The sequence below is a fragment of the Aspergillus undulatus genome (assembly GCF_047715775.1).
Source record: "Aspergillus undulatus strain CBS 261.88 unplaced genomic scaffold BDV17scaffold_1, whole genome shotgun sequence".
In the NCBI taxonomy this organism is placed as follows: Eukaryota; Fungi; Ascomycota; class Eurotiomycetes; order Eurotiales; family Aspergillaceae; genus Aspergillus; species Aspergillus undulatus.
In genome coordinates, this window is record NW_027396605.1 from 1,521,962 (window position 1) to 1,537,316 (window position 15,355).

A 15,355-nucleotide genomic window follows, 5' to 3' on the forward strand; every position below is an offset into this window, starting at 1 on the left:
GCTGGCTCCTTCCCATGGCTCGCTGTCTTTTGTTGCTTTCGGTACTATATTGCTCCACTGGGCGTTCAGGGACAGGAGTCAGGGACAACTGCCGACGGGGCTAAGGGCTCAAAGTGCTCAGTGCTTTTAGGCTGCTCCATTATCTGGGAGCATATTGGCTACAGGAGGTCGTTGACAAGGATAAGAACCAGGCATCTTGAGCCTAGGCACTGGCAGACTGCGGCCGTTTCTACCAGTCTATCCAGGAATGAACAAGTCAAACAGGGGAGAAAGACGGTGAGTCTGTAGTAAATGCGCAGAATGAATAGAAGATCCACCGAAGATAGTGAGAACCTTGAATCCTGATCATCATCCCAGTCGCGTGCCATTTTGCCCGAATCGCCGTCTCCACATTTTTGATCTGACCGAGCTGCAACCAAGCATACAAGACCTGATGATCGTTGTCGGTTTCAGATTCTTAGTTATAGATAGATCTTCTGCCAGTAAGATAATAAAATTGAAGGTCTCACATATTGAATTAAATACCTAACTACCATCCTCGCCTGTCGATTGTGCAAGTGCACATCTTCCCCACGACTCTTGACTATCTTAATGCCGCCTATCCCTGACGCTCCACCACCGGGCCCAAGATGGGATTAAACGAATACGACGACAGCGCAGCAATTTCGGAAGGGGCAAATCGGGGCAAAAAGAGGAAATAATGTAAAGCAAACCATAGATGAGACGGGCTACTGTAAGGTAGTGAAAAACTGCAAAAAGTAACTGGTCCCGGCGAGGATCGAACTCGCGATCGCCAAGACTCCCTCTTGAGAAAGTTATAAGCTTGACGCTTTAACCGACTAAGCTACGGGACCAGATAATGTCCTTTTTCTCGTCATCGCACTTATATATCGAAAGTTCAAAATGAGGTTTGCCGCTGTTCGTTGAATGACGTGATGGCGTACTGACTTTGGTTCTCAGGGCTTAGATAGGGGAAGACTTACTGGTCGTTATTGTTGGTGTTGAGTGTATTGGGATGAGTGCATTCATCATGTTTTGTTCCCTCGTGTTTCTCAGGGGTTCAGCTGTAGTTAACGCTGGGTCGCAAAATAAATAAAACTCTGCAACGCGAGGTGACATGGCTTAGGGCGATGGGCAACCCCCCCAATATCTATTCAGCAAAAGTAAGTAATGCATGTCGCGCTCCGGTTTCAGTAATCGGTGGCATAGTCCTGACCATTTAGTTGGGACAATAGCAAAAAGATACCAGGAACAATGGACAACATGGAAGTATGGTGGTGAAATTATCGCGGCAGACTTTGAGCCGAGATTAGGGCTAGAAGATCCCGGATGGGGCAAATTTCAAGTCTCCGACCGCTCCTATAGCCGTTATGAGGCCTGATCGTACATACTACAGATCTACGAAACGTGCAAGGACAGTATTAAATCCTCTAGTATTAGCGGTATGAACACTTTTCGCCAGCGGTCTATCCACATGTCTGGTATCTAGTCCATCCGTCGTGTCATAGATGATGCGTCCAGAGAACCAAGCAAGTAGCTTGAATCAATGGCACATCGTATAAAAAGGGTCATCAACAAAGGGGAATAAAATGAAAATCGTTCTACAACTGTCGTTTCGTGAGGGAGAGAAAAAGAAAGGGCACAAAAGCAGTCCGACGAAACTGAGTGTTTATTCATCGCGGTCCTCATCAAGCTGTATATGCATGGGCTCAATGATGCAAAAGAAAATGGAATAAACTCGGTAGGTTCCAAGTTCCAATCAGGCCGCTTACTGCTTCTCGGCCTCGGGGTTCTCGGCTTCGGCAGGGGCGTCCTTCATCTCAGCGTCGGGCTTCTCCTCGGCCTTAGCGTCTTCTGTGGCCTTCTTGGCCTCCTCTTCGGCCTTGCGCTTGGCCTCGGCCTCAGCACGCTTCTTAGCAGCCTCCTCTTCCTGGGCCTTCTGGATAGCCTCACGCTCAGCGTCGAGCTTTTCACGGTGGCGCTGGATGATGGGACCGGCGACGAAGCGGATTTCATCGAGCTTGGCAACGTAGACGGACTTGGTGGTGTCTTCACCCTCCTCGTACAGCCAATCCTGCGACAAAGTTAGACGCTATTGTAGATAATAGAACTGTCGAAAGTACATACCTCAAGGTCGGTCAGCTTGGACCGCAGCTTGTCCTTCTCTTCTTCATTGGCAAACTCAGCGTAGACGCCATCGATCTTGTCACGCATCTCGTAGATGGTACCCTCGAGCTCGTTCTTCTTCTCGTCCGTCTCGGCAATGAGCTTGTCGTCCATGTACATGGTGTTCTCGCGCTCCTGCCAGGTATTCCGAAGAGACTCTTCAAGCTGAGCGGAGCCAACGGAGATGGGCAGATCACCCTTGCGAACCTGCTTCTTGACCTTGCGGGTCTTCTTTGGCTGTTCGCCGTTGTCAGTGTCCATAGCCTAGCGAAACGTCAGCAACGCGGCCAACTGAAAGGAGAAATTGCTTTGTATTAACTTACCTCACCGTCCTTCTTCTCACCCTCCTCGGGGACAGGCTCCTCAACCTCAACGTCCTCAACGTAGTATCCAGACTCCAGGTTCAGGATACCGTGCAAGTTCAGTCTAGCCTTAAGCTTGCAGATCATGAAGTCGTCGTTGGCATCGGCCTTGACGCCCTTGACGGAGAAACGGCCAACCCAGGGGTTGATCTTGCCGGGAAGAGCCTCGGGCTTGGCGTAGCGAGCCTCAAGGTCGAAGGGCTGCTTGCGGTAGAATGTGAGAATCTTGGTGGAGGGCATAACGTTACCCCGATTGAAGACAGTCAAGCTGGTGTCCTCGTCGGGAATGTCGGGAGACTGCTCCCATGTGAACTCGATGGGGTAGGAGACAATGTCGTGAACGGAGAAGTCACGGACACGGAAAACGGGAGAGAGGATAGCGCAGGCGAAGGCACAGCCACGGGCGATGGCCTCATCCTGGTTGAGGGTGAAGGACAGGTTCTTGTTGAAGAACTTGTTGACAGCATCCTTGATGGCAGGGACACGAGTGCAGCCACCAACCATCTCGACGAAGTCAATGTCCTCGGGCTTGAGCTTAGCCTCGGCAAGAGCCTGTTCCAGAGGTACTGTGACACGGTCCAACAGAGGCTTGACCATTTCCTCCAGCTCCTCACGCTTGACGATCGCGCGAACATCAACGTCCTCCATGAGGGACTCGATGCTCATGGGAGCGACCGAGTTAGCGGAGAGAACCTTCTTGAGCTTCTCAGCGGCGACAAGCGTACGGGCCCAAGCCTTGGGGTTGGAGCGGATATCAATCTTGAACTTCTCCTTGAACTCATCGGCAAAGTGGTCGGTCAAAGCCTTGTCAAAGTTACGGCCACCAAAGTGACGGTCGTAAGCAGTGGCCTTGACGTTTAGCTCACCCTTGCGGAACTCGACGATGGTAGCAGTGTAATCAGTGTAACCAATGTCGACGAACATGACCCGTCTGGGCTTCTCCTCGGGGCCGGGAAGGTCGAGCTTGGTGATACCGTATCCGAGAGCGGTAGCAGTGGTGTCGTTGATCAGTCTGAGAACCTTGAGGCCAGCGATCTCACCGGCGTCAAGCATAGCGCGGCGCTGAATGTCGGTGAACCAGGCGGGAACGCTGATCGTGACATCTGTGACGGGGAGACGCAGTTCCTTAGAGGTGATATCACGGATCTTGGTAAGGTACGCGGCGACAAGCTGGATTGCGGAGAACTTTTCCTTCTTGCCCAGGTAGCTGACCTCGACACCGGCCTGACCATTGACGTCACAGAGCTGAGCGACGCTGAATTCCTGCTCGACCGCGATATCGGGGTCGTTGTATGAGCGGCCAATCAAGCGCTTGAGGTTGCCAGCCGTGTTCTTAAGGTTGGACGTCTCTTGTGTCTTTGCGGCTTCACCAATGTGTCTGCTTCTAGCACTGAATCCGATCATAGAACTGGTCACGAATTTAGGTTAGTTTTGGTTCAAAAGCAATAGCACGACACAAAAAGGTAATGAGAGAGAACATACGGTGTTTGTCTGTTTGAAACTTCATTGGTAATCTATTGGGTCGATGACATGTTAGCGGAGAGGAAAATAGTAAAAATGAGCAGCGGGGCGGGAAGACGCACAATGTCAATACCCTTGTTGCGGGCAACACCAATCTTGGTGCTCTGGGCACCGAAATCTATACCGACGACAGACATTGTGACGGAGAGTTGGTAGACGGGGGATGGTAGGAGGAGGGGGGTTCGGAAGAGATGGAGAAGAGAGCGAAAGGTAAGAGGGGAGAATCTGGGTGATAGTAATAATTTGCAGCAGCGGCGCCACTGGAGCAACGGGCTTGGGTATCGGAGATGTGGCTAGGGCCAGCAACGTGGGCTGTCTTGGGTCGTCAAGCGGTCAAGACTTTTCTTCTGGTCCACTTCCGACAATTTGCGTTGTTGATGAACACGAAGTCGAGGGCAGGGAAACTGTCTAGCAGGAGGACTTGCAAGAAAGCACGTCTATTTGTGGTGAAAAGCTCGAGTCGACAACTTGTCTTTGTGCAGCCTCACTACCTTGGCTGGTGCCCATCGAACCTTCTGGCTCCTGCTGGACGTTTCCCCTCACTCACCGCCTGCTGTTAGCGGCAGAATTCCATTTTTGGAGGGGTTCGTGATCGTCACCTGGCTTATCGATAGTTCCGAGACCATTCGGCTTCTCAATAGATGCGCTTACTAGGAGGATACAGGATACTCAACAATGTATTTGCAGCACTGCTAATAAAACAGGAGGAATGCCCCATTATGAACTCAATCACTGCCGTAGAGCTACATACTACAAGCAATATCCATCTTTCGCATCCGTGCTCATGTCGCATTGCACCAGATCTCAGGCAACTGTTCCTCGTTTCCGCGACTTTGCCATCCTTGGACTCTTGCTCAAGCGTTGTACTTGAGAGCTTTCTGCCTCCGAGATGCTTCTGCTAATCGTAAGGGGGCCCGTCGACTCGTACGAAGTCTTGGCAAGACTCGACGATTCTACGGCCAGAGAATCCGCTACCTCTGTATCGTCATCCGATACTGTGCCTGCACCTTCTGAAAGCGTCAGCTCCGTTCGGCTGTCTTGCGTCATGCTGTCGGTATCACCGCTAGGTCTCAGTGATTGGGTAACATCTGTTTTCTGAACTTCATGAAATGAATCAACGCTTCGACGAGGCGTTGCGGCCTCTTGTGCCTTGCGACTGAGGTAGTTCTTCTCGTCGTTCATCAGACTCTCCACATTGTGCGGCATCTCAATGGAATCCACGCCAGACTCGGATGAGAGCACGGACTCCGTCGACCAGGGTGTGTGTAGGCCAATCCGAGGAATTTCTGGAAGGGGAGACAAGAACTTTGTTAGACCGGTTTCAGGATCGATGCCCACACCAGTAATCCCTTTAGGAGGCGTAGGGTCTTCATTTGAAAAGCGTCCGGTGAGCTTCCTCCACGGGCGGACAGGTACTCCCTTCCCTTCAACTGCCGATCGAAACGTCTCTACCTCGACATTCAGTTCATCCCCCTTGGCTTCCGCCTGTCTTACGGCTTGCTCGGGAGTGGTAAAGTCATCCGCCCTGGCGGCATCGGTTCTAGGTCCTCCCCACGTGCGGTGTCCAGCAGTGAATATTCCGTAGACCATGTACAACCAATTGAAAAAAGGGTTCAGTATAAACATCAGTGGATAAAGCCAGGCCTTGTATCGCTTGAGTTTCAGGCCGAAGTAGAACATAAGAGAGTAATTGAGCGCAAGAGATATGACGACGAAGCCGACGGGTAGATCATCCACTCTGCTGGTAGTCGTCATTATTGAGATGATCAGGATGAAGAAAAGCAGGGCAGTTGTCCGGACGGTGTTTTGCAGGAGGCGAACCAAACACAATAGGGGATATCGTCTCCATAGGCGAACATCAGTCAGCATACATACTTCGTTAGTGATGTAACCGAGGAACCACCGGCGGCGTTGCTTCAAAAGACTGGCAAAAGTCTGCACTGCTTCCGTCTTGCAAAAGGCTGTTGTGCACATCTGAATCTGGTAGCGTTTCCTCGCCCCAATCATGAAGAGGTGAGTTAACCAGCGGTCTTCGCCGAGATAGCATTTTCCATAGTCGAAGAGATCCTCGCATTGCTCAGCTTTGTCGGCAAAATAGTATTTGGCCATTTTGCGAAATGCGGAGAATCGTAGAATCGTCAGTGCTCCTGGGAGACAGGTTACCGCGCCGCAGCCAGACTCCACAGACCGTTCAAAAAGTTGTCCATGGATGTATTCCATGTCCTGTAACACGGTGATAAGAGAGTTTTTTTCAGTAGTCGACGTGATGATCCCGGCCATCGCTAGCATGTTTCGCTTGCTTCCTGGCTTCAGTTCCATGTCGTACATGAAATTCTGGAGACAAAATCGGTCAAGCATACAGTCCGAATCGATGAACAGCAGGAAGAGATCGTCATGCTGTTTGAGGTAGTCCGCATACACTTTGTCGATAAGTCGGAATGTTTGCTTCTGACAATGTCTTTTACCGCCGTGCCTGAAGCGGGACACAGTGACTCTTGCCCCTTTGTATGTGACATCAATGCTTTGTGGGTAGTTCCGAAGGGATATCGGTATACCGAGATGGTTTATCACACGAAGATACGGCTCGTCAATGAAGCTGCCATCGTATGAAAGGAATACGTGGATGCAACGCCCGGGGTAGTCACTGCCGACGACGGAGTCGACTGCTTTAATCAAGACTTCCGGTTCTTCCTTGTAGACTGGCATTATAATCACGACCTTTGGTGCAGTTGCAGCGTCGAGGACCTCTTTGATTCTCTTTGTCTTTCCTATCGAGTTGGTGACAATCCTGTAAACGCAAAACAGCCATGGTATGGTGAGAAGCCCGGCAAAGGCCCAAAATGCGAACCACTGAAGGAATGAGACCATAGCGGGTGGGAATTTTCGGCTAATATGTGGGGGAAATGGAAGCGTCGTGATCATAACAGGAAGGAAGATTCCCCTGGCCTGATGTTAGCTTGTGTTTCCTGGCCACGAGGCTAATCGGGAAAATGTACCTCAGCGCTGAGAAGATGATGATCATTGTAACGGCAAGAAACCTGATGCTCCAGTGGTCTGCCTTTTGGTACACCTTGGCGAGACAGTATATGAAGGCCGCAAGGAAAAGGACCCATTCTATGAAGGCTGCAATCATGAAGGGACTGATGGTGGCAATGAAGATTATCTGGTAGTCGAGGCCGTTAATAATATCTTCAACTTACAAGCAATCTCAAGCTTACGTCTTTGACAGGCCATTTTGCCGGCAAGTCACTAGCCTTTGCCATGGCGGTCCGCACCAGATTGGATGGAGCGATGGAGACACGGGCGATCAATGATGGGAAGTGTCGCTTGCGTACAGATGAGAGAGCTGGTCGCGCGCGTCAGATTATCGTAAGATGGTCCAGTACCGGCTGCTCTCGTATGCATCCACCGTAGTCGTTGCCACCGGCGAGCTCAATAAGCGAAATAGGGCTGTAGTTGATGCTGATATAAGTGTTGACGTATATATGCCGGCGATGAGCTGAGTGGTAGAGGCAAAGAGCAAAGACCAGTTGCAGCAATTGAAGGGTATCATTAAGTGCTTTCTGTGGAAAGAACGAGGCAGGTGTCCCGGACAACCCCGGACTACGGCTGTGAGGGATCATGTTGCTCAACAACCTGTTCTGAGCAAGAAGGATGGCACTTGTCCAGCCGTCAGCGGCCAAATAAATGAGTATATCAGCCTGACGACCCCGAGCAGTTCTCTTGATCAATGACCTTGTCGAGGATGTTGTTCAGTGCTGGAGTGAAAGTGAGTTGGACTGATTTGGAAGGAGGCCAGGAGCTGTCCCAAAGCGGTTAGTCCCTGACTTCCCAATGAAGACTAGCTTTGTGGCTCACTAATTCCTCAGGCGCCAAGGCCGAAACTGCGCCTCAACTTTTTGAGCTCCGCAGCTCAGAAAATTTCCCCCGCCGCAACACTATCAGGTCCTTGTTCCCTTCAGAGAAAAGTGTTTTCGCTTTCGCGAGTCTTTTTCATAAGAGCTTAGGGTCATATTGATCCAATAGAGGTAAGGCGCGATGATACTCAGACCCCGCTGCATCACTGCTTCATGCGGCCTCGCTCTTCCCGCGCGTTGGCCGCATCGCGGCACCTCAGTCTCCGATTTAACGGTCTACGTTCCACTGCGCTATCGCCCGTGAATCATATTTTGACTCGCCGGAGTCTGGCGCGCACAACCTTACTGACTGAGTCATCAAGATATACCATTAGTCCCCCTTTCCTCACGTTTCCTTTCTCTTGCGCAACACATTTGTCGCACCATCCAGTCGTCATGGCCGACGAACAGAAGCCCGTCGCTGCACAGGCGACCAACGCCGAGGCTGAGAAGGATGTTCAGAACGTGCTCTCAGAACTGAAGGGCGAAGCCGATGCCTCTGCCAACGGTACAGAAAAGAAGGATGAGGCTCCGGCCGAGAAGTCTGAAGAGGCGGAAGAGGCCCGTATTGTCGAAGCCGCCGCTAAGCTAGGCGAGAAATCAGAGAAGGCAGAGGGCGAAATCCGAACGGAGGGTGGCCATTTTTCCAGACCTCGCCGCAATGAGAGCAAGTTCGACCCCTCCTCGCAAAAGGAGACCGATGACCCTGTCGAGATCCGCAAGCAAGTCGAGTTCTACTTCTCAGATTCCAACCTCCCCATGGACAAATTCCTGCTCTCCAAGGTTGGCGGCAGCCAGAACAATGCCGTTCCCCTTGAGCTCCTCCACTCCTTCAAGCGCATGCGCCGATTCCAGCCTTTCAGCGCCATCGTCGAGGCGCTCAAGACCTCCGAGACCCTCGAACTCACAGACAACGACAAGTCCGTTCGCCGCAAGACTCCTCTCCCCGAGTCGGTCAAGGACGCTCACGACCCCACCGTTGTGAAGGTTTTCGAAGACCAGGCCATGGCCCGTAGCATCTACGCCAAGGGATTCGGCGAGGAGAACCCCACGACTCAACTCGACATCGAAGCCTTCTTCGCCCCTTACGGCCCTATCAACGCCATCCGTCTCCGACGCCACCACGATAAGCTTTTCAAGGGGAGCGTTTTCGTCGAATTTGCAAACGAAGAGAAGCAGAAGGCTTTCCTGGAACTCGACCCCAAGCCTCAATGGAAGGGCCAGGACCTGAAGATCATGAGCAAGAAGGACTACTGCGACGAGAAGGTCCGCGAAATTGAAGCCGGCAACATCAAGCCCAGCGGCTCTCGCGGCCGCGGCGGAAACCGGGGAGGTCGTGGACGCGGAGGACGCGGAGGTCGTGGTGGACGACGCGATAACAACCGTGACTGGAGGGAGCGACGGGACGAGGACCAGAAGCGCGGCTTCAAGAACAGCCGCGGCCGCGATGAGCAGCCTGAGCGTCGCGAAGTCCAGAAGGACTCTCGGTATGGCCCAGCCCAACCTTCTTTCCATTTTCAAACAACTTGCTAACAAACAATTCTAGCGGCGTCCCCGTCGTACAGAGCACCGCCGACTCGACTGCTCAAAAGCGTTCCCACGACGGCGAGGCCAACAGCGACCACCCAGCCAAGAAGGTCGACACCAAGGAGTAAGGAGTAATGATCTATTGCATATGAATTCGCTTTGTTGCTATCTTGAGTTCCATATAATCCGGATGGGAAAAGTACCAATACAATACCATTTCTGTTCTTCTCCTGAATCCTGAACTCGGAGCAGGAGTCAACCCAACCTCATCCCTCATTTATGCCACCATAGCCAAACTACCCTGGCCATACTTAATCCTAAAACTCCAAATCATAAGCCAACGTATCCTCACACAACTCCTCCCTAAGCTTATGCACCCTATATCAAACAAACACATCACATTAGCTCCATATTCCCAACCCCTTCAGAAAGAAAGGAGAAAAAACCTACTCCAAATGCGCCGGATGCACCGCATACCCCTCCAAATCCCCCGGCTTCTCCAGCACAGCAACAATACCCATATCGAACCCTTTCGCGCGGGGCACACAGATGGGCAGCGGGCCGCCGGCCTTGAGGGAGACGAGGCCGGGGATTTTCCCGACCATGCCTTGCGCTATGGAGGTCCAGGTTGAGAGTTGGGAGGGGGTTACGCCCTTTTTGAGGCGGAAGAGGACTGGTTTTATTATTATCTGTTAAGTATTGTGTTTGGGATGTTTAGGTGCGGGGTTGGGTCGGGGTTGGTTTTAGGAGGGGGTGGGGAGGAGGGGATTATTGTACCGATGTGGTAGACGGTCATGTTGGTATTGTGGTCGGTAGGGCGCTGACGAGGGTGAATTTTCTTGGGACAGCGGGTTTGTGTTTTCAAGTATACTTCAGGGATCGGACAGTTGATGACCGAGGGTTATATGCTGAGATGAGGGCCCCGGGTGATCCCGATCTATAGGCGGCCGCGGCGGCCGCTGTCGGGTGAACTCCAGCCGGGCCTCAGCTGGAGAATGCTCAGTTGTCCCCGGAGCCCTAAGCGAACCATGTTGCTTGCCGATTTGCCGGCATTCTCTCTAGAAATGGATTTTTAGAAAGTCCAGCCATCTAGGTCTGCAGTCTACAGGCTACAGTGCTTATTGGGTAAGATGCTTGAACTGCTCCGGGTCTTCAATCAACCATTCGCAGCTATATCTGGTATATCCAAAACAAGACAAGGCACGACTATTTCTTCTTCTTCGTCTTGTCTACCACATCAATCCACTGCGTCTTCAGCCCCCGGCGGGTAAGCGCAGCATCTAAGACCTTGCGCTGATCACCCTGCACAAGAACCTCCATGACGCCCTTCGGTGCCCCATTAGCCTGCGAGACGCTGGTGCTGCTAGCGCACTTCTTCTGGAGCTCTTCGGCGAGCAAGTTCGGGATGATGCCGAAGATTTCTAGGTTTGACACCTTCGTGACGGTCTTGGACCCTGTGCGGCGCTCGAGAGTCACGTTGACTTTTGGCACCGCGCCGGCTTTCGGCTTCACTTCGGAGAGCGTCTGCTCTGGTTTGAGGATGGCGTAGTGTGGTGCCATGAGGGTGGGGTCCTCTATCAGTCGCTTCAAGAGGAAGTCGCGGGTTGTCTTGCCGCGGGATAGAGTGGCTTTGTCGTTGGGGAAGATGGTGTTTACGAGGAATGGATTGAGGGACAGGATGCGTTTGTTCTGGGGATCGACGATTGAGGGGCTTTGGGACTGGATGTACTCATCCAGCTGCTTGGAGACGTCGGAGTACTTGTAGTAGTTGCTGGGATGTGTGCTGGATAGAGGTGGAAAGATTGTCGGGGTGAGCTTGGCTGTTGGTCTGTAGAGAGTTTGTACTGTGATTGATTGCCCGACGGAAGGGTCACCGTCGGTAATTGCTGCAGGCTTCTTGCCGGCCGCGTTCAACGACTTTCCTGCGCTATCCAGGGCGTTCTTGTTTGGCAGTTTGTACGGAATAAAATTGGTGACTCGGAGGTCGTCAAAGTCCACATCCAGAATGACTGTCTCCTGCCCGCTGCGATCCTTTGCCTTCACGAGTACCTGCTTGTCGAGATACTTGATGAACTTCTTCACATTCTTCCAGCTTGTCTTCTTGATCTGGTAGAACTGTGCTTGTTGCGCAGTGTATATAGGAAGGTATGGTGTAATCATGTTCGCTATCAGAGCGGACGGCGATATTGGAAGAGCCAGCCCATGGTTTGGCGCGGAAGGGTTGTCGTGCTTAAGTTTATACAGGGAGTAGAGGAAGGCTTTTTCGAAGGCGCCATCGATTTCTGCACCTGTTAGAATGGAATCTAGGAGAAATTACCGTAACGTACCTTTCGTTGTTGGCTCTTTCTCTTCGACCACCCGCTCTCCCAATGGTTCATCAGCAGGCTCGACGGTATCAGCTTCAGCTTCCTGAGCTTCCTCATTCTCCAACTTCAACTCCTCAACAGCCTCCTCAAGTTCCCCAGCGTCTGCCTCCACTATCTCCTCGTCCCATCCTTGTATGTACTCCGGCGCAGGCACACCAGGCCTGGCAGACGGACTCCACGCCCACAATTCATCTCCTTCCCACTGAATCCCCCTAACAGCATGCCCCTTCGTCCCCCGCACCTCCCCAAGAGCAGAGACATCGATTTCACAGATACCCACAAACAGCGGCACCGTCTCTCTATCCAAACTCGCAACTGCAACGACAGAACCCTTGACCGCGCGCTCATCAAACGGCGGCTCATTCGCCAAACCAGGCGTCATCAGGTCCGCACCGGAGCGCAATTTCCCCATAACAAACTCCGGCGTGTGGAGGAGCGGTACGATGACCGGATTATGCCAGAGCGTGTAGACGGTGGGGTAAAGGCGTTTCTCCGCGCCGTGCCCCTGGTCGATCTTGAACCATAGTACTCGCTCATCGCTGTCGCCGTGGGTGCCTACGTATACGGTTCCTTGGACCTCGCGGAGATCAGGACCGGCGGTCGTTGTGAAGCGCGCGGAGAGACAGTTTTCGGGGAGGAGGGCGTTGCGGATGGATGTGAGGGTTGGCTGCGTGGGGGTTGCGGAGGCCGCGTTCGCATCGTCGCTGGACTCGGGTTGTGGCGTTGATGGGATTTCGATCTTGTAGTCGGCGATTATTTGGTCGGCTAGTCTGCGCCTGTCAGAGGACCGCAAGGGCGAGAGATTTTTGATCTGTTAGAGCAGGTGTGAGAGGGTTGTTTGTAGGTGAGGAGGGGTCAGGTGCGGGGTAGTACTCACGGTGGGCTTCTTCTTGAACATGGTGCCGGCGCGTAATCTGGGATAGCCTTGAATTAGAAGATCAGGACACGCTCAGCGATGCGTAAATACAGCCGCAAGCAGAGGCTGGCGGGGTTGAAAGAGCCGGCGTGTACGAGGAAAAAGAAAGAATTGACAACAGGCTGGATTTTCAACCCCGCAACAACGACCGCCCGCTAGTCCCCGCTCGAGATCCAGGTTACGTACGACTACAGAGTGACTCAACTCTGCTTACTGTGATTCACAATTCTTGGCCATTTTCTATATTGACTATCATTATGATAGGCTCTGCATCTGGAGTGACTCACTGTCCTGCAGGGTGCAGGTCTTTCGGGGACTGGGTTATGCTAGGAAGAGTCTTGGCGTATAGGCCGGATCCTTCTCAGAACAACAATGAAGAGGAATGAAAGCTTGGGATATTTTCTATTTTCTGATATATTTGTACTTCCAAGGATCGTCCTAGGTTGCATCCAGAAGATAACTGTAGACTGCGTCGAGACTTGGTATAGGATAAATTCGGTCGACTGGTATAGCTGTTGATCGATAAAACAGTCCATAACTACACACGGATGTACATTGCCTTATTTACTCTCCCGCTCCGCCACCACAGCTCGAATTCCACCCTTCCAAATCTCAAACTCAATTTCGTCCTGGAACTCCGACCCTGGCAGAGTGGGTGCAGGTCCTCCCGCCCACGGAGCGAAGACGAGCTTCATGGTTCGTTGAATTGGCTGCTCGGTTGGTTGGAAGGGAGACGACGCCGAGGATGTAGGTATGTTTTTTGCTGTGGCAGGGTTGTCTGGAGGGCTTTGGTTCTTGTCTTTACGAATGGTCGCAGGCGTAGAGTCATCTGGTCTCGAGTTCTCGTTTTCTTTTGAAAGCGGCGTCGAGGTAGAAGTAGCGAAGTCATCATGCGCAAGAGGGTCAAAGCTAGCTGGCCGGATATACTTTTTCAAGGCAATCCGGCACGCGATTTGCGTAGCCCAGACGAGGCCTAGCGTTGGAGTTTTAAGAGAGGAGCCTCGGAAACCAAGGTAGGTACTCTGCACCAACGACTGAGAAGAGTTGCCCCACCCCGTGAAGAACCGTTGCTGACGCTGAAGGCTGAGGATTTCATTTCGCACAGGATTGCCTACCAAGTACGAGCCGTCGAACTGTTGCTCGTCCTGTGTCGGCATCGGCGACGAGGACGGAAAGTTCGGCGTGGATAAAGGAATAGCAAGGCTATTCTGATCCAGTTCAACGTTGCCCGCTTCCGATGGACGTGCCCGGGACAAAGGCGACGCAGCCGCCTCACGGTCAAACGGGTGATATTCTCGCGCTTGCTGAGAAGAGACCGGTGTTCGATCACCAGGTAGCCGGTGAAAAGCCAGACGGTCCTCCCCCTCAAACCGATCCGAGACCTGATTAGCGACGACAATAGCAATGTCTTCGCTCGCAGCCAGATTGCGCAGCATCTGGCCAAGTTTGGCGAGCTCCTTCGATCGCGTCGACAAACCCGATAAATCGTGAGAGGTATGTTCAGCTCGATAATTCGATGTTATAGAGTCTATCACGACTAGTCCAACATCGTACCGCTTGATAGCAACGGGTAGCTGATAGTTCAAAATGTGGTCCTGGCTCTCGAGGTCCATGGCATTGATGGAAAGGATCTTCTGCAGCGAAGGAGCATCGTCACGCGAAAGACTCGATAGTTCCGGATGCGACTCAATGAGTTGAGAAAGTCGATTCGTAGCGAGCGGTGCCTCGGTAGAGATATAGATTGCGCTTTGCCCTGCGCCTCGCGGCGCCGGAAGCTGTACGGCCAGCAACAAGCCGAGAAGGAACTGCGTTTTGCCGCTTCCACTGCGGAGTACTGCACATTAGCCATTCGCGCTTGGTCACGTTCAGGCTCGAAACGAAATACGTACCTCTCCCCAGTCACCTCCGTGACATACCCCGTTGGGATTCCTCCATTCAACCAATTATCCAGAGTGGGTTCGAGGGTGCTGATCGTGCACCATCGCGACAGATCGAGTTGAGTCCGGGGCCCGGGAATCAGCGGCACGTCGAGATCGAGGCTGCTGTCTAGTTGTTCGTGCTCGGGGCGGGGAGATTCTTCGAATCCGACATCGTTGTGGAGAGCTTTTATAACCTGGTTTGCTAAGCGGCGGACGTCGGAGAGAGGGACGTGGGCGCGTTTGGCGATTTCGAGCGTGTCTAGCGAGATGAGGTCGACTGTGTTGACTCTGCTTCTTTCAAGCGGCGGAAGGATGTGAGAGTATGGTTTCACTGGGAAGTTTGGGAGGATGGATAGAAGATCCATGGAAGGGAGGCATGAAGGGAGAAAGGAAGAAGTTGGAGTTGGAGAAGCGTCGGGAGGATTTGAGGTCAGTGTGGGGACCAATCGGGATGGCCCGCTTTCAATTATGAAGGTTATCTAGGATTACAACAAACAACTGAAGCTTCGATGCTTGCGCTTGAGACTGCTTTAGATCAAGTAAATCATGGTCATTCTCATTTTGCGTACCAACGTGTAAGTACTCATAATCGACACTCCCGAATTCCGGCCAAAACAGCTAGAGGGTGCTCCGACTCATCCATCTCCACGTCTGCCGGAGCATTCACTTTCGCAATCTGCCT

The 15,355-nt window shown here is 52.4% G+C and overlaps 6 protein-coding genes and 1 non-coding gene across 7 annotated transcripts; 1 reads left to right on the forward strand and 6 right to left on the reverse strand.

Moving 5' to 3' along the window:
• Positions 1 to 763: 763 nt before the first annotated feature.
• On the reverse strand, positions 764 to 854 carry BDV17DRAFT_t10. The gene has a single exon. It is a non-coding gene; the product is annotated as a tRNA-Ile (tRNA).
• A 914-nt stretch (positions 855 to 1,768) lies between these two features.
• On the reverse strand, positions 1,769 to 4,731 carry hsp88 (Hsp70 chaperone Hsp88; the record flags this gene model as incomplete). Its single annotated transcript, XM_073763425.1, has 5 exons — positions 4,112 to 4,731; positions 4,011 to 4,042; positions 2,490 to 3,936; positions 2,128 to 2,430; positions 1,769 to 2,074 (listed from the first exon to the last, which is right to left on the reverse strand). Exons 1-5 carry the CDS (start codon positions 4,184 to 4,186, stop codon positions 1,769 to 1,771), a joined length of 2,163 nt encoding a protein of 720 aa, XP_073621470.1. The 5' UTR covers positions 4,187 to 4,731.
• A 122-nt stretch (positions 4,732 to 4,853) lies between these two features.
• On the reverse strand, positions 4,854 to 7,312 carry chsD (chitin synthase D; the record flags this gene model as incomplete). The annotated part of the gene is made up of 3 exons (XM_073760881.1): positions 4,854 to 6,990; positions 7,046 to 7,212; positions 7,268 to 7,312. The coding sequence occupies 3 exons, from the start codon at positions 7,310 to 7,312 to the stop codon at positions 4,854 to 4,856; spliced, it is 2,349 nt and encodes a 782-aa protein (XP_073621471.1).
• A 679-nt stretch (positions 7,313 to 7,991) lies between these two features.
• BDV17DRAFT_249816 (tRNA maturation protein LHP1) lies at positions 7,992 to 10,327 on the forward strand. Its single transcript, XM_073756263.1, has 5 exons — positions 7,992 to 8,077; positions 8,269 to 9,432; positions 9,492 to 9,849; positions 9,922 to 10,145; positions 10,250 to 10,327. Exons 2-3 carry the CDS (start codon positions 8,342 to 8,344, stop codon positions 9,598 to 9,600), a joined length of 1,200 nt encoding a protein of 399 aa, XP_073621472.1. The 5' UTR covers positions 7,992 to 8,077; positions 8,269 to 8,341; the 3' UTR covers positions 9,601 to 9,849; positions 9,922 to 10,145; positions 10,250 to 10,327.
• On the reverse strand, positions 9,919 to 10,268 carry BDV17DRAFT_286326 (uncharacterized protein; the record flags this gene model as incomplete). The annotated part of the gene is made up of 2 exons (XM_073760882.1): positions 9,919 to 10,145; positions 10,250 to 10,268. 2 exons carry the CDS (start codon positions 10,266 to 10,268, stop codon positions 9,919 to 9,921), a joined length of 246 nt encoding a protein of 81 aa, XP_073621473.1.
• Positions 10,328 to 10,617: 290 nt separating the features above from the next.
• BDV17DRAFT_11690 (putative RNA binding protein Ligatin/Tma64) lies at positions 10,618 to 12,888 on the reverse strand. Its single transcript, XM_073753949.1, has 3 exons — positions 12,716 to 12,888; positions 11,800 to 12,649; positions 10,618 to 11,754 (listed from the first exon to the last, which is right to left on the reverse strand). The coding sequence occupies exons 1-3, from the start codon at positions 12,734 to 12,736 to the stop codon at positions 10,679 to 10,681; spliced, it is 1,947 nt and encodes a 648-aa protein (XP_073621474.1). The 5' UTR covers positions 12,737 to 12,888; the 3' UTR covers positions 10,618 to 10,678.
• On the reverse strand, positions 12,783 to 15,122 carry BDV17DRAFT_11692 (putative DNA repair protein (Rad57)). The gene is made up of 2 exons (XM_073753950.1): positions 14,644 to 15,122; positions 12,783 to 14,578 (listed from the first exon to the last, which is right to left on the reverse strand). The coding sequence occupies exons 1-2, from the start codon at positions 15,036 to 15,038 to the stop codon at positions 13,315 to 13,317; spliced, it is 1,659 nt and encodes a 552-aa protein (XP_073621475.1). The 5' UTR covers positions 15,039 to 15,122; the 3' UTR covers positions 12,783 to 13,314.
• Positions 15,123 to 15,355: the final 233 nt, after the last annotated feature.

What these genes read in the sequence shown, in the direction of transcription:
- BDV17DRAFT_249816 (XM_073756263.1), top strand. Translation starts at nt 8,342, where the DNA reads ATGGCCGACGAACAGAAGCCCGTCGCTGCACAGGCGACCAACGCCGAG. An exon ending in GAAGTCCAGAAGGACTCTCG is followed by an intron (nt 9,433 to 9,491) that starts GTATGGCCCAGC and finishes AAACAATTCTAG; the next exon opens with CGGCGTCCCCGTCGTACAGA.
- BDV17DRAFT_11690 (XM_073753949.1), bottom strand. Translation starts at nt 12,736, where the DNA reads ATGTTCAAGAAGAAGCCCACC. An exon ending in TGTTCAAGAAGAAGCCCACC is followed by an intron (nt 12,650 to 12,715) that starts GTGAGTACTACC and finishes CTGCTCTAACAG; the next exon opens with ATCAAAAATCTCTCGCCCTT. An exon ending in GAAAGAGCCAACAACGAAAG is followed by an intron (nt 11,755 to 11,799) that starts GTACGTTACGGT and finishes TAACAGGTGCAG; the next exon opens with AAATCGATGGCGCCTTCGAA.
- BDV17DRAFT_11692 (XM_073753950.1), bottom strand. Translation starts at nt 15,038, where the DNA reads ATGGATCTTCTATCCATCCTCCCAAACTTCCCAGTGAAACCATACTCT. An exon ending in ACGGAGGTGACTGGGGAGAG is followed by an intron (nt 14,579 to 14,643) that starts GTACGTATTTCG and finishes AGTACTCCGCAG; the next exon opens with TGGAAGCGGCAAAACGCAGT.